The sequence below is a fragment of the Archocentrus centrarchus genome, chromosome 11 (genome assembly GCF_007364275.1).
Source record: "Archocentrus centrarchus isolate MPI-CPG fArcCen1 chromosome 11, fArcCen1, whole genome shotgun sequence".
Taxonomy (NCBI): Eukaryota; Metazoa; Chordata; class Actinopteri; order Cichliformes; family Cichlidae; genus Archocentrus; species Archocentrus centrarchus.
In genome coordinates, this window is record NC_044356.1 from 25,208,801 (window position 1) to 25,222,887 (window position 14,087).

General features: G+C 40.8%; 1 protein-coding gene across 2 annotated transcripts in view; it reads left to right on the forward strand.

Annotated features, from left to right (window-relative positions):
• The window catches only part of trit1 (tRNA isopentenyltransferase 1), a 43,006-nt gene that overhangs the window by 20,093 nt on the left and 8,826 nt on the right, over positions 1-14,087 (forward strand). For both annotated transcript variants that reach the window (XM_030741080.1, XM_030741081.1), the window contains exons 3-8: positions 2,934-3,032; positions 3,427-3,584; positions 4,737-4,879; positions 5,028-5,139; positions 9,948-10,060; positions 10,213-10,290. In XM_030741080.1, the coding sequence (XP_030596940.1) occupies positions 2,934-3,032; positions 3,427-3,584; positions 4,737-4,879; positions 5,028-5,139; positions 9,948-10,060; positions 10,213-10,290 (703 nt within the window). The remainder of the gene's footprint in view (positions 1-2,933; positions 3,033-3,426; positions 3,585-4,736; positions 4,880-5,027; positions 5,140-9,947; positions 10,061-10,212; positions 10,291-14,087) is intronic.

Here is a 14,087-nt window from a genome sequence, read left to right on the forward strand (position 1 = left end):
TGTAGGTTTGTTTCTGTTCTGCTTTTCCTTGTTTTCTGTCATATACGACCCCAATTACAAAAAAGTTGGGATGCTGTGTAAAATGTAAATAAAAACAGAATGCAATGATCTGCAAACCTCATAAACATATTTGGTCACAATAGAACATAAAAACATATCAAATATTTAAACTGAGAAAATGCAGCATTTTAAGAAAGCAGTTGGGACAGGGCCATGTTTACCACGGTGTCCTCTTCTTTTAACAACATCTGGGAACTGAGGAGAGCAGCTGCTGGACCTTTTGGAAAAGGAAGCTTTTCCCATTCTTGCCTGATACAGGATTCTAGCTGCTCAGCAGTCCTGGATCACGTTTGATGTATTTTTCATCGTGTTTCAAATGTTTTCAGTTGGTGAAAGGTCTGGACCCAGTTCAGCACCCGGACTGGCCATGCTGCTCTAATAGATGCAGTATGTGATTTAACATTGTCTGCTGAAATATGCAAGGCCTTCACTGAAAAAGGGTCATCTGGATGGAGCTCTAAAAGATGGATATCCTTTCAGCACTTTCCGGATGTGGAATCCATAGGCATTATTGCACCCCAGTACCATCAGAGATGCCGACTTTTGAACTGAGCACTTATAACAAGCTGCATGTTTTCCAAAAAAGAATTTAAAATTTTGATTTGTCTGACCACAGAACAGTTTTCCACTTTGCCTCAGTCCGTTTTAAATGAGCTTTGAAGATGAGGAGGTTTCAGGATCTTTATCACATGTGGTTTCTTTGCATGACTGAGCTTTAACCTGCATTTGTGGATGGCACGGTGAACTGTGTTCAGACAGTGATTTCTGGGAGTCTTCCTGAGCTCATGCAGTGATTTCCATGTGGTGCTGCCTGATGGCCCGGAGATCACAGGCATCCAGAACTGATCTTGGCCTGGCCTTGTCCCTTCCACACAGAGATTCCTCCAGATTCTCTAAATCTTTTGATGGCGTTTTGTACTGTAGATGATGGGATCATTTTATGTTGAGGAACATTATTTTGAAATTGTTTCACAATTTCTTGATGCAAATTTCTGCAGGTTGGTGACCCTCTGCCTATCTTTACTTCTGAGAAACTCTGCCTCTCTAAGATGTTTTTATATCCAGTCATGTTACTGACCTGTTTCCAATTAACCTGATTATTTCACAAATGTTCCCCCAGCTGTTTCTTTTTAGTACCGCTTACTTTTCCAGCATTTTGCTGCCCCCATCCCAAGTTTTTGCGGATGTGTTGCGGAGTTTGTGTTTTTCTTAAATGGGTTAATGTCTCAGTTTGATATCTAATAATTATCTCAGGAACACTGCTCTGGCTGTAAGCAAAAAATCCCCACCCACTTGTTGTTCAAACCTTCTGTTTTCAAGGGGCAGCCAATCAGAAGACAGTCAGCTTAAAGGACGTGGAGCTAAACGACTGTGTTTCAGATGGTGGATGAAGGGCTGCAGTGAGGCCCACTATAAGATGAATAATGTGAATAATGCAAAGCCACTCTAGGCTCCAAATATAAAAACACAGAATTGGGTTCCTTTTAATTTAATACTGATTAGGGTTGATTTTACAGATTGGGGTTTTTTTAAATTAGGAGGACTCGCCATTCCTTCTTTGGTTCAACTGTTTGGTCTTTAAAAGGTTTTCCATTGCCCAAGTAGAAGTATTTAGAAGTATTTATAGTGCTTATATTTTCTCATTTACAGTCCAAAACACAAGCAACAGACCGCAATTAGTGGCTCCAAGCCTGGGGTCAGGAACTGTAATGGGTCAAGAGATGCCTGTTGGGATAAGAAAGAACAAAACGTTCTGCAACACAAATTATAAATTGTTTTGTGGACTTAACCATAGATGTTTTTTGCTTTTTATTAGATAGCTCTACATCTGCAGGCCTGGGACATTTATTCAAATGACAGTACAAGAATGTTAAAGCTCAAGACATAACCAAATTTCACACTCCAGATGTCAGGAGAATCGGGTCAGGACATTGCCCAGCCTTGGAGCAAGCAGGAGGCAGGAAACATGACCCCATTTGCTCTCTCTGAATTCACTGGACTATTGCCTGCACTGTTCGTACATGGGGGCAATTGGACATCAAATTGGCCATGAACTTTGTACTAGGGAGCTGGCAGATTAAAGACTATTTTATATTTGAGCTAACACAACAGATTTTTGTATTCTCACATGCACCTCCACTGAGTAATGGCTATATAGATACAAGTCAGGTTTTCATCCAGAAAACCTGTAAATTTTAACCAGATCAACTGCAGAAGAAAATACAAATTCATTTGTGTAATAATATTTGAATGTTTTAAGATACTCTTGATGCAGTTAATACTCCAGTTGACAGCTCAGAAGTATATGACAACCTGTAATACCTCAAATATTGGATCATAATGTAGTCAAATCTTCAGCGTTATGAAAATGGAGCTTTTTTTTTAAATGCGTTAAGTCCGCAGAGGTTACCATCACGTCATTGATCATTGCAGGTCTCGTTTTCACCTCAATATTCAAATTTGCATTAGAGATATGATTTATTAACTCTTCCTTTTGCAATTAACAATGAAATTTGTGTTTTTTTTTCAATTTGACTTTATTTTTTCCAAGCAGTTCTTTTTAAGGGCAAGCTAAGCGCTGTATTTAATTTGGTCTCCATCTGCAGATGGGAATAAGCGTCTGCTGAGAATGGCGATGAAAACGCATACAGAGGTTTCTTGTTTTATTAGGAAGACTTAATTGTAGCTATCACACGTGTGTTGTTTTGCTTGCTGGTATAAGTCCAAAAGCTGAATTTGCTTTTTTCGTTTTCTTTTAGGTTACAACTTTCGAAGTTTTAATTTCTTGTGCATTGATATAGAATCTGTCACCCTGAAATTGTTAAGCTGCACAAAATAAGCCCGGATGAAATTCTTTCTTAACAAGTTTCAACATAGACGACATGCACAAGAGGAACAAACTGCCAGTCATTGTTGGAGGAACGAACTATTACATTGAGTCTCTGCTGTGGAAAGTCCTGTTGGATACAGGGGTAAGTGTCATAGATGTCCAACTTGAACACACTTTGCTTTGTCTTTTTTTTGTCTTTCTTGCTGTTGGTCTCATAAATGTCTTATTATCTTTACCCATTTTACTTGTGAAAACAACATTAAGCTGCAGTGCTTAAGCTCTCACAGCTTAAAGATAATGTCATATTTTACTTTAGTTTAATTTCTTTGTTGCAGTGTCTTCATGCTGCACAGTCATTTACTGTTAATAAAACTGCCACAGGTGATTTTTCTCATCTTAATCTCTGTTTTCATTGCACATTATTTCTGACCCAAAGCACCATTCTAAACGAACCTTGTAATGTATAAAAGATTCGGGAGCGGGAGTTTAATGGCAGTATTTGGGGGCAGCTTTTGCAAATAAAACTTATCTCGCAGCAGGAGACCGAGGAGCCAGGGGACGGAGGAGATGGGTCTCCAAACAGGAAGCTAGAGCTGGAGAAGCTGGGAGGAGCTGAGTTACATAAACGACTGGCTGAGGTGGACCCCGAAATGGCTGCTATGTTGCACCCAAATGACAAGCGCAAGATAGCCAGGTGATAGAGCTGGTAATGTCTTCAGGTGTTTACATCACACAGGATATGTGTCTCATATAAATGTGTGTTGGTAATCTATCTGGATGTCTTGCTCCTGTTGTATGGCGGATGTTGTGGTAACTCGTTTGTGTGCCAGAGGTTTTCTCAGGCGTGCATGATATCCTAAAGGCTTCATATTCCATCTCAGGCCAACAGTGACAGTATACTGCCAGTACACACACACACACACACACACACACACACACACACACACACGCACGCACGCACACTCTGTGATGTGTAGCATGTACTTGGGTCTCAGGTTAGGTTACCCTGTTCCTTAAGATGAGTTTCCTCCTAACCTCAGCTTACAGCCAGGTATGACTCAGAAATGTGGTTTGGTTTTAAATCTCAGCATGCCGAGTGTGTGTGTGTGTGTGTGTGTGTGTGTGTGTGTGTGTGTGTGTGTGTGTGTGTGTGTGTGTGTGTGTGTGTGTGTGTGTGAGACAGAGAGAGAGAGAGAGTATATTAAGCTCACTTTAAATGTGTCTTGGTGAGAAAAGGAATGAGAGGTAGTTTGTTCTTGATAATTGTTTATATTTCTTCTTGCTTTATGTCTTTAGTTTTCTGAAGGGCATGGCTCTGGTGCAGCAATAATGAACATTCAAACCACTTCCAAATTATAGTCTTCATTTGACTGGATTGTTATGTAATTTCAGTTTGCCCTCCGAGGCCTTACGAGCAAGGAGTTCAATAAAACTTGACAGTATACATGGATCATAAGAGTCTGATTTGAACTCAAAAACATAAATTAAACATAGCTTAAAAATTTTGGTGCTTTTTAGCAAAAATGTTAGTAAGAAACTGGTGTTTTGGTTCAGTCAGAATCACTACAGTTCTTTGTTGTGGGACCTCCCCACCCTTCCAAGTGTGTACATAGAAGATGGGGAGAAAGACAAGACCTGAAATGCAAAAACAACGATGTCAGCCGGTATGACACTGATTAGGTCAAAAACAGCAGGAAAGGAGGAGCTGGGTTGCAAAGTGGCTTGCACTTTTGAAACAAATATGGGCCAGCTAAAGCAACTTAAATAGCAAGCCTTATATAAGATTTACCAAGTGTGTGCATGGAAACATGTCAGCTGAGCCATCAGCTGTGTTTGTCTTACACAGGAGTCTGCAAATCCACGAAGAGACAGGGATTCCACATAGCCGCTTGCTGGTGGAGCAAAGGGGGCAGGAAGGAGGTGATGGTCTTGGGGGGCCGCTAAGGTACCCAGACCCCTGCATCTTCTGGCTGCATGCTAACATGGAGGGTGAGGAGGGAGATTTGTAGATTTGCTCTTTGTGGGGGAAAAAAGGAAGTATGAATATGCATACATAAGCTTTGAAATGCGTCTGTCTTTATTTTCATGCTACATTTATTATATTTCCCCCTCTCCTCTTTCTTCCCTGTGTCCTCAGTCCTAGACAAGCGGCTGGACACTCGTGTAGATGATATGCTGTCTGCAGGACTGATAGAGGAGCTTAGAGACTTCCATATTCGATACAATCAGCAGAAAATCCAGGACCACAGGTAAGGAAATATGAAAGTATGTCCACTCACCTGGATGAGCACAACTAATTAGATCCTGTTCATCGTAAAGTTGTTATTTTTAAGTAATATCAAGTTTGATTATTGTTTTGCTTAAGGAAAAATAAGGTTAATGTTTGCCAGTCTTTCTTTTAAAGAGGGAAATCATGTCAGAGAACGTCTGCTGTTGTATGTCAATAGCCTGGAGACCAATTTAGATAAAGCCCACACTGTTTAGAGTTCAGTTCATATGGGACTAATATTTCTACAGGATGTCCAGTGATTATCAATAAAAAGGGATAAGCTCATTTATATCTAATTAACAGGAGAGTCTAGTATTCTGTGCTAATTACCTCAGTACCTCAAGAATTTCAACTCCCTGCTGAAGATAACTCCATAATTGTATTCTTAGACTCTACTAGAACAACTTTCATGATGCTAATAATTCAAAATAATCCTTATTTGTCTTATACTGGGTTTTGGTTGGTCTTTTTCTCGCTTGCCCCCCTTTTCCCCTCTTCTGGTTGGCTGCCCCTCGTAAACAGGGAGGTGGGGTTTCTGTTCTCATGGCCAGTGTTGCATGCCTGAGATGATAGTGGATCAGCGATACAGTATCTGCTGGCTATGACATCATTCATTTAATGAATCTAACAGTCGCTATACTACAAAAATATACATACCATCTTTAATAAGCTGAACTCAGCTGGCCCTACACAAAAATGCATTTTGTTTAAATTAGGTTAAAATATCAACATTATTTTCTTAGTCAGAAACAGCACCATGTTGACTCTGGCTATGGTACAAGCTTGTCGAAGACATTTTCCATTTGAAGCACAAAAACATATTTGGATAATATGGTAGAATTTTGGAATGATCTGCTAATACTAGCACAGGTTAACTAGGTTTCAGTGTAAGCTAATTTGATGCTAATTTTGGCTTGGGAGGCGACTGAAAACAAAATATAACACTGAAACTGAGCAGCCATCCTTCTTGTGGATTATTGTTTTGAAGCCTTGAGTTTTAAATTTTATCTTTCACTTTTGTTTTAACCCAGATGTTACCATATTTGGATAAGACAGTAGAATGGTAGAGCTCAGGAATTGGCATCTCGCACTACTGGGGATAGCTAGTTCGCAGTGTAACCTGAAACCCAGGTTACAGCTAGCACTGTGAATTAAATAGGATAGGATGCTAATTTTGGCTAGGGAAAATAAACTGTAAATAAAATATAAACTAAAACATAGCTGTCTTTTTTTTTCATTCCTGTTTGGTAAATTTTTTTTTTTTTTATCCTTCACCATCTTGTTTAGACGGTACAACTCTGGAATTATCAGCTAACACTAGCACTAAGTAGCTTACAGCTAGCTATGGGCTATAAGTTGGTATGCTAATTTTAGCACAAAAAGAGGCTTAAAACATTTTTTAAAAAGTCTGTAAACATGTTTATATCTGCTCTAAAATTGGCTGTTTTGGCATAGAGGTATAAGGAAACTCGCCTTTCGAGCCAATTTCAAGTGTCTATTTGAGGAACAGGCGTTTTTGACGTTTGGCTTTATTTTGTTCTCCTTGGAGGTTATATTCCCTTTTTTTCATTGCATTGTTCACACAGTGCAGTGTGTGCAGTGTATATATAACAGAATATCCAGGTAAAAGAATCTCAGAACTTTGCTTAATTGAAAAGATGGATTCTTCAAGGGCTATTTTTACTTTTAGCAACATTTTGTTTGGCAGCAACAAATTCCCCGCTACATTTTTAAATCTAGCTGTAGCAGCTACCTACTCACCATATGGTGCAATACACGAGGGAATTTGCATTTTATTGCAGTATCTGGCATATTGTATTCAGTTTGCATATGGTATTTTAGTTCATTTAGTTTATAGTTTCATTGTTCATACAGGACTGACATTTAACATTTGCAACTACAGGACCACACGAACACTGAAGCCAGTTCTGTTAAATTTGTGTTTCTGTGTACTGTATGTGACATGAAATATAAAAACATAAAAGAAAGAGGTATGTTAACACTGCTGTGTGTCTCTTTGGTAGTCGATATTGATAATGTATGATGGGGTGTGGCTGCAGGGAGTTGATGCACTGGTGGAACACTGCCCGGGAACCTTCCGGTTCCCCTCCCTTTCATTTATTTCATCACCCTATCTCACCTCCCTTATCCTCCTCCCTGTCCCTCCATCTCTGCCACTATTGCCCGCTCAGCAATCTGATCATCCCTGCACTTTACCCCCCCCCCCCCCCCCCCCTTTTCTGTCTGTCTTTCTCTCCTTTGCCCTCATGTCTCCATCCCCAGCTGGCTGCTGTGGCCAGACATCAAGGTCAGATTCCTCCCCACCCCCTCTCTCTCTTCCTCTGCCTTTCTTTTCCTCCCTCCATTGACTCTACATTTCCTGTGCTCAGTCGCTGTTCTCAAATTTCTGTCTCTGCCTGTCTAGCCAGATTTATTTTTGTTATTTCCTCTTGTTGTTTCTCTTACAAGCGTATAAATTAGGGACCTAAAATAATCATTAGTATTCTAATGTTTTCTCTACCGTGTATTTGAGGAAAAGAATTAGATATAAGCAATTGTATAATCAAATTGTGTGTTTGTGTGTTTTATTATTATGAAGATTTCTTATTTGCATTTCAGTCTGGTGACCTCAACATTATCATTTTTTTTTTATAACCTGCCAATAACAAGTAATAAGGGCACAAACTGTAGCATGTTATTGTTCAGTGATGAATTCTGCAGTATTATCTGAGGTAATGCAATAAACTCCTTACATCTTCAGACATCAGCTATTAAAGGACACAGTACCAGTAACTGGTAGCAGCCAAAGTAGTGAGTTTTCCTTATGTGCATTTGCTAGAGTCTGCTAACTGCAAACTGCACATATGTGGCAGTTCTAAGCAATAATTGAACTTTTTATTGATACTTGATAACATGTGATCACTTTTCATGAAGAATTTGTTCTGCAGTGTAGGATGAAGCTGAGCTGGTGACATTGCTTTTACCTCCTGATCATGTATTGGAGCTGGAGGGTTCCACAGGGAAGATGCTACTCGGAACTGGTTCTGTCAAAATTTTGATTTTTTTTTTTTTTTTCTATTGTGTTTTTGATTATCACAGAAAATTAGTTCTGTTAGAAATAAACAATTATGATACATCAGTGTTTTGTTCAGCAAATAACATCCACAAATTCGTGACACTTAACACCCTCTGAGCAGCACTTGGCGACTGTGGGAAGGAAGAATGCCCTTTTAACAGGAACAGACCTGTGGCAGAACCAGGCTCAGGGAGGGACGATTTCAGAAGCCGACTGCAATCAAAAGTAGCAAGATTCTTGTGTTAGTGTATAAACAAACTGCCCGATGGTCACATGACCCCGGTGTGTCATATCTTCTGCGGTCTCGTTTCGCCACTTGTTAGCAAAACGCCTTCTCTGGGGAACGTAACAGCTTTAAAATTCACAAGTGGAATATTTGCTTATGTTGTGGAGCATAACTTGAAAATGTCTAAAGCTTGTGTTAACCACAGACTGAGTATCAGAATTGCAAAAATATGAGCTAATTTCTGGGTTTTAGGACTCATTCCTGCAGCACTACAGTACTGGCCAATATTGGCTGTACACGTTTGTTTTCCTCAGCACTGCATCCATCAATGCCAGTTTCAGACTGCATGACACAGGCCCGATTATGGCCCAATCCAGACATCATAGGATATTGGTTCACGAATGAAAATGTGCGGTGCATGACATTTGACCGTTTGACATCTCTCACAGCATTTGCTCAAGCGACTAAATCATATGCTGATTCTTTTTTTTGTTTTATCAGCTGCAAAGCAGGTGTCTCACTGTTGTCTCTGCTCTATGTGGAAGTAAAGTAACCCATTAAGGTTTGATAATATCTACTGCTTCCCTTACCCAGTGAAACCATTCGAGGCTCTACCACAGTCTCAGCTGCTAACAACATATATGTGACTGTTTCAGTGACGAGCATATGCTTGAAAACACTCAAATCTCACAATCTTAGTGCATTTGATAGGCAAATGAATTTGACACCCAGATCTTTTTGATTGAAGCATTTGAAGTTAATATTAATCTCTGCTGTATTGATTAGGCTGATCCTTTGGAGCCAAGGATTTTTTTTTTAAATTATTAACAGCTCGGTTAATGGTTTAATTTGACTGAGGAAACATGAAGCATCCCAGACCAGTGGAAGACAGCCTATTTCCTACTGCTGCATAAAAGCTGTTTATTAAATTAATTAAATTATTAGTGTTATAAAATTTTAGAAAAACCAGTAGATAATCAGATGAGAACATATTCCACACAGCACAAATAGCACTCAGTTTTTAGGCCAGAACATAACACACTGCTGTTATTCTTCTTTTTCTAGGACCTGGAAAAGTCTGCTTTGGGCTTGAACTGGTTGCAATACTCAACTTGGGGTGATGTGGACTGACACTTACTAAAATGCTCCGTCTGGCAAGTTTACCAGAGGGGTTCTGCCTCAGCCTCGTGTCACTCTGGTCACCATACTGGATTTTAGTAGCCCGTGGGTCCCTCTGTCTGCTCCGCCGAGACCTTTTTTTTTCCTGTCATTCTGTCACTTTCTCTCTTGAAGGCCTTCGCATCTGCTCACTAAGAATTTAGGAAGGAAAGGAGAGATGGTGGAGGAAAAGATGAAATGAGTCACCAGCGGGTGTATAAATGTCAAGTTGAAGGCCGGAAGCTTTTATGTTGATGGATAATGCTTCCTCCTCTCCTTTCCTCTTCCCTGCTCTCCTCTCCTCTCCTCTCCTCTCCTCTCCTCTCAGTCAAGACTATCAACATGGGATTTTCCAGTCGATCGGTTTTAAGGAGTTTCACGACTACCTGACTGCTCCTGAAAGCTGCACCCAGCAGGAGAAAGACTCACTACGACACAAAGGTTAGAGAAATACCTGATCAAAGTCACTGAGATGGATTTAGATTCACCGGCTGGCGGACTGCTTGACCGATCAACCACAACAATCTGTTTAAGTTTTTTTTCCCTCCATCCTGCGCTTCATCTAACAACCACCTCGTTTTCGCTTTGCACAGGTATAGAAGCTTTGAAGATTGCTACAAGGCGCTACGCCCGCAAACAGAATAAATGGGTCCGCAACCGTTTCCTTAGACGTGAGTACCCTTCACCCATGCAGTGTGTGTGTGAGTGGGGTCGGGGTGTGTTTGTGCTCTGCAGACAGATCCTTAGGAATCAAAAGTCTGTGTAACAAGATGAGATTCATTGACTCCATTAGAGACAATAAGCCTCTCAACCCACTGTGCTGTGTTGCAGGTTACAGACATAGCGTGTGCCTGCATTTGTCTTCATGTGCCACCTTTTTAAAGCTTTCATTTCAGTTAAACAGAGACATGTTTGTGTCCTGTTTTAAAGTCTTTCATCGCACAGTTTTTTAACATTTTGTCAGTTAAAAATTCATGTGACACAAGCAGATAAATATCAGCCATGGATGTTAATAAATTCTAACTCATTTGCCATCATCAGTCAACGGGACCGATGTCGGCCGATACAGATATTCGGCTGATATATTAGTGCTTCAGTAACAATTTGAGTGTAAAAATGCAATCTTTTTTAAGGAATAGTGCAAACATGAACTTTCTTTCCAGCAACTACAGGAAGGTTGACGTCTCTCTGAAGTCTTTCACGAATAAATCACATTAAAACATAACTAATCAGCTCATTATGTCCTGCTTGTTTATTCCTTACAAAAAGCAAAAGCCTAGATAGAAACTACAAACCGTGGTTTCAGTTTCCTTATTTAGTGAACTTCTAAATCTAAGTTTATTCTCGCAAAAATGATTTTATTATTTGAAAACATCTAATTTAGTTCAGCAGGGAAAATCACCACATTAATAAATGAATGTGGCACAAAGTTGGATTTGATTTTATGCAGCATGTGTGAGCTGCTGTGATGTAGTACACTGGATAATGTTTCAAGATCCATTCCCAGCACACACCTGCAGCTAAGTCCCAGTAAGACCCCCCCCCCCCCCGTGCTTCGAAATGCATAGAAATGAACTTCAGTGTTGGGTTACCTGCCAGAGCAGCTGGCGCTGCAGAATGGACAAATGGGCCCACCGCAGCCAAAATCAACCTGCAATTGGAAAGTGGTGATTTCCCACCATGGTGGCACCCACCGCGTGCTAGTGTAAAATGTATAGAGTGTGTAAGAGTGTGTTTCTCTGCTAATGGAAACCTGGTCCCACCAGCAGCACGCCCTGCAGTAACCCTGCCTCCTAATCCTGTTAGGCCCAAGTGGCTTAAGGCCACGCCAGGCCCTAAACCTGAATACCCCTCTTTCTGACCGCCTGCCTACCCGCTGCACACACCATATGGTCCACATCACATGTGTGTCTGTGTTGCTGCTGTAATCATAGAAACATGCAGCAATCCGTCTAAGATTGTCTTTATTTGTGTGCGTGTATGTGTTTTTGTGTGTCCTGCCTTAGGACAAGCTATATAGCCTCCTCTGAAGACTCTGCTTAGACTCTGTTCTGTCTGCTGCATCAGGCCTGAAAGTGCAGGTGGCAGCAGATGAGATTAACGCTCCTCAAAGACTGCAGCCTTCTATCTAATGAAGTCTGAGGCAATGCTCCATGCATTGTCTTCTTGCTTTAGATTTGTGGATGTTATGATCAGAATTTTGTTATTTATTTATTTTTTTATCGGCCATGATGATAACACTCTTTACTTACCAGATTAGAGAAATGTATACCAGAGCAAGAACAGTGGTGTCATTTAGGGAAACCATCTCTTTGAGTCAGAGCATAAAAAGTGGTCCTTTGGAAATGTGTGCAACCGTAGAAGTCAGTATTTCTTCAGTCTACTGCAGTAGCCACAGGGATTTCCAGAGTACTGCATTTCATGCTTACTTTAGTTTTTAGTTGTAAAGAGGTGAGAGCACAGGTGGCAGTAGATAACAGGAACTTTCTAAAGTTTTAAAAGTCTAAAAATATTGGTCTCAATTTTGCAAAATAAATAAATAATGAAAGTATCTTTGTTCTGAGGAAAAACATCCGTGGCATTCGTCATCTCATGTTTCTTCAGGTATTCGTCAGACACAGAAATTTTCCAAGAAGTCCATTTGAAGAAGCACATCAGTGATTTGAAGGATTTTTGGATACCAGAACACTGCGTGGTTGGTTAAGCTATCACGAGGAAGAATTTGAAGGACTGCTTTACAGGCACCAGATAAACAGCTTGAAGAAGGCCTTCATGTTACTAGATAAGAACGTACAAGCACAGATTTAATTAGCCAATGCATCAACCTTGTAGGACGGCTTTGCTGCAAAAGCTGAGCCATGAGAAACTTTATTGCCGGATGACCTTGTCTGTTTGGGTAACATATTTTTGGAAACATGTTGTTCATGCTTCTGGCCTCCGATGACGTTTTTTTTTTTTTTTTGTCGGTGTCTGTGCAGAGATGGTGGGTAAAGTGTTATCATGTTTAAGTGTTCTAATTGACCAAAATATGAGAACACCACTCATGAATTTCGTTTTGAGTTGTCCTTCATCTGTTTTGTCATTTCTGTTTAAATGTTCTCTGCGTAGTAAAAACTTTGGTACAGACGTAAACTATTCTGTTGCACTGCTGTCTGGACTGTGTCTCAGTACTGTTGCCTCTGTAGGGGGAGTAGAAGAGAGGCATTGAGGCCAGGAGCAAGCATAACCTTCCCATACTTTGGATTTTAGTACAAAATCCAACCCAAGTCCTTTGCATAGGAATCAATCTACAGGCTGTTGGAGCCAACCAAGAGAGGTGGGGAAGGCCTAAGTTGGTCGCAATCTGTTCAGATAATAAAAAGTACTTAATACATAATAAAAGCTACATGTTGCACTTCTAAAAGGCTTTTGCAGCATTAGATTCACAAAATATTTGCCACAGGGCAGCCTTGTTGTCATGCCCACCCCTTTGTTCCCCTTGTTGGGGTTGTCCTTACTCAAGGTTTTGCTTTTGCCCACCTTTCCGTCCTGCATCATCTCTGTTTACCTCTCTGTCTTGCTGTGACTGCTGACCTCCTTTTCTTTTTTCGTCTGAGCCTCACACATGCTCACACAGATGCCGGCAGGCCTCAGCTGAGCAGGCTAATCTCTTGAAGCGTTACAGAGCTGCTGGGAATGTGCCCCGACCACACAAACGCGGGCAACGGGGTCGACGGGGTCCATGCAGACCAACCCAAGCATGCAGAGACTAGCGGGTCAAAGGGAAAGACAAATTGGAAACGACAGAACCTCAGTCAGGCTAACAAAGAGGTAGATTAGAGAAGCTAGGATGTAATCTGAATGCTGACTTTATATGTAAATATACAGAGAGAGGCTGAATCACATGCCTACAAGGTACAAGTTTAACCCAGTTTTCCAGTTCATGTTTAGTAGCAAATGTCAGAGTGAGAGTTGGTGGGCGTTCAGTGCTTTAAATACTTCTCGGGTCTTGATGGACTCAGCTCTGGTTGCTGCGAGGATTTAAACACCAGGTCAGCCAGCTTAGAAGAAATCAGGCTTAATTTGATTTGCCTTTGTGTGCATCTGTGTGTGGGTGTACACCTATAGGTTTTGTGTGTGTGTGTGGGGCCTTAATTAGTGGATTTAATTACCCTTAAACAGAATAGTAATCTGAGGTTATATTCATTTTAATAAGTGGTGAATTTAATGCAGAGGAGGCAGTTCCCTCTGTGGTAAAACTCCCTTAAGGCAGGCATACAAATGCAAACACTACCTGTAACCAGGTTACGCAGGTGTAGTTTGACTGAGGCCTCGTGAGTGTTAAGTAACCAGGGGATACGTGTCTTTTGGTCCCAGGAGTAAATGAGTAAGCGACGGATGGATGGAGGGAGACTGAGAGGAATGACACATGGATGGCTGGGTGGTTGGAGAGAGAAGAGTAATTTGATCCAGCCGGGGCAACAGGTGT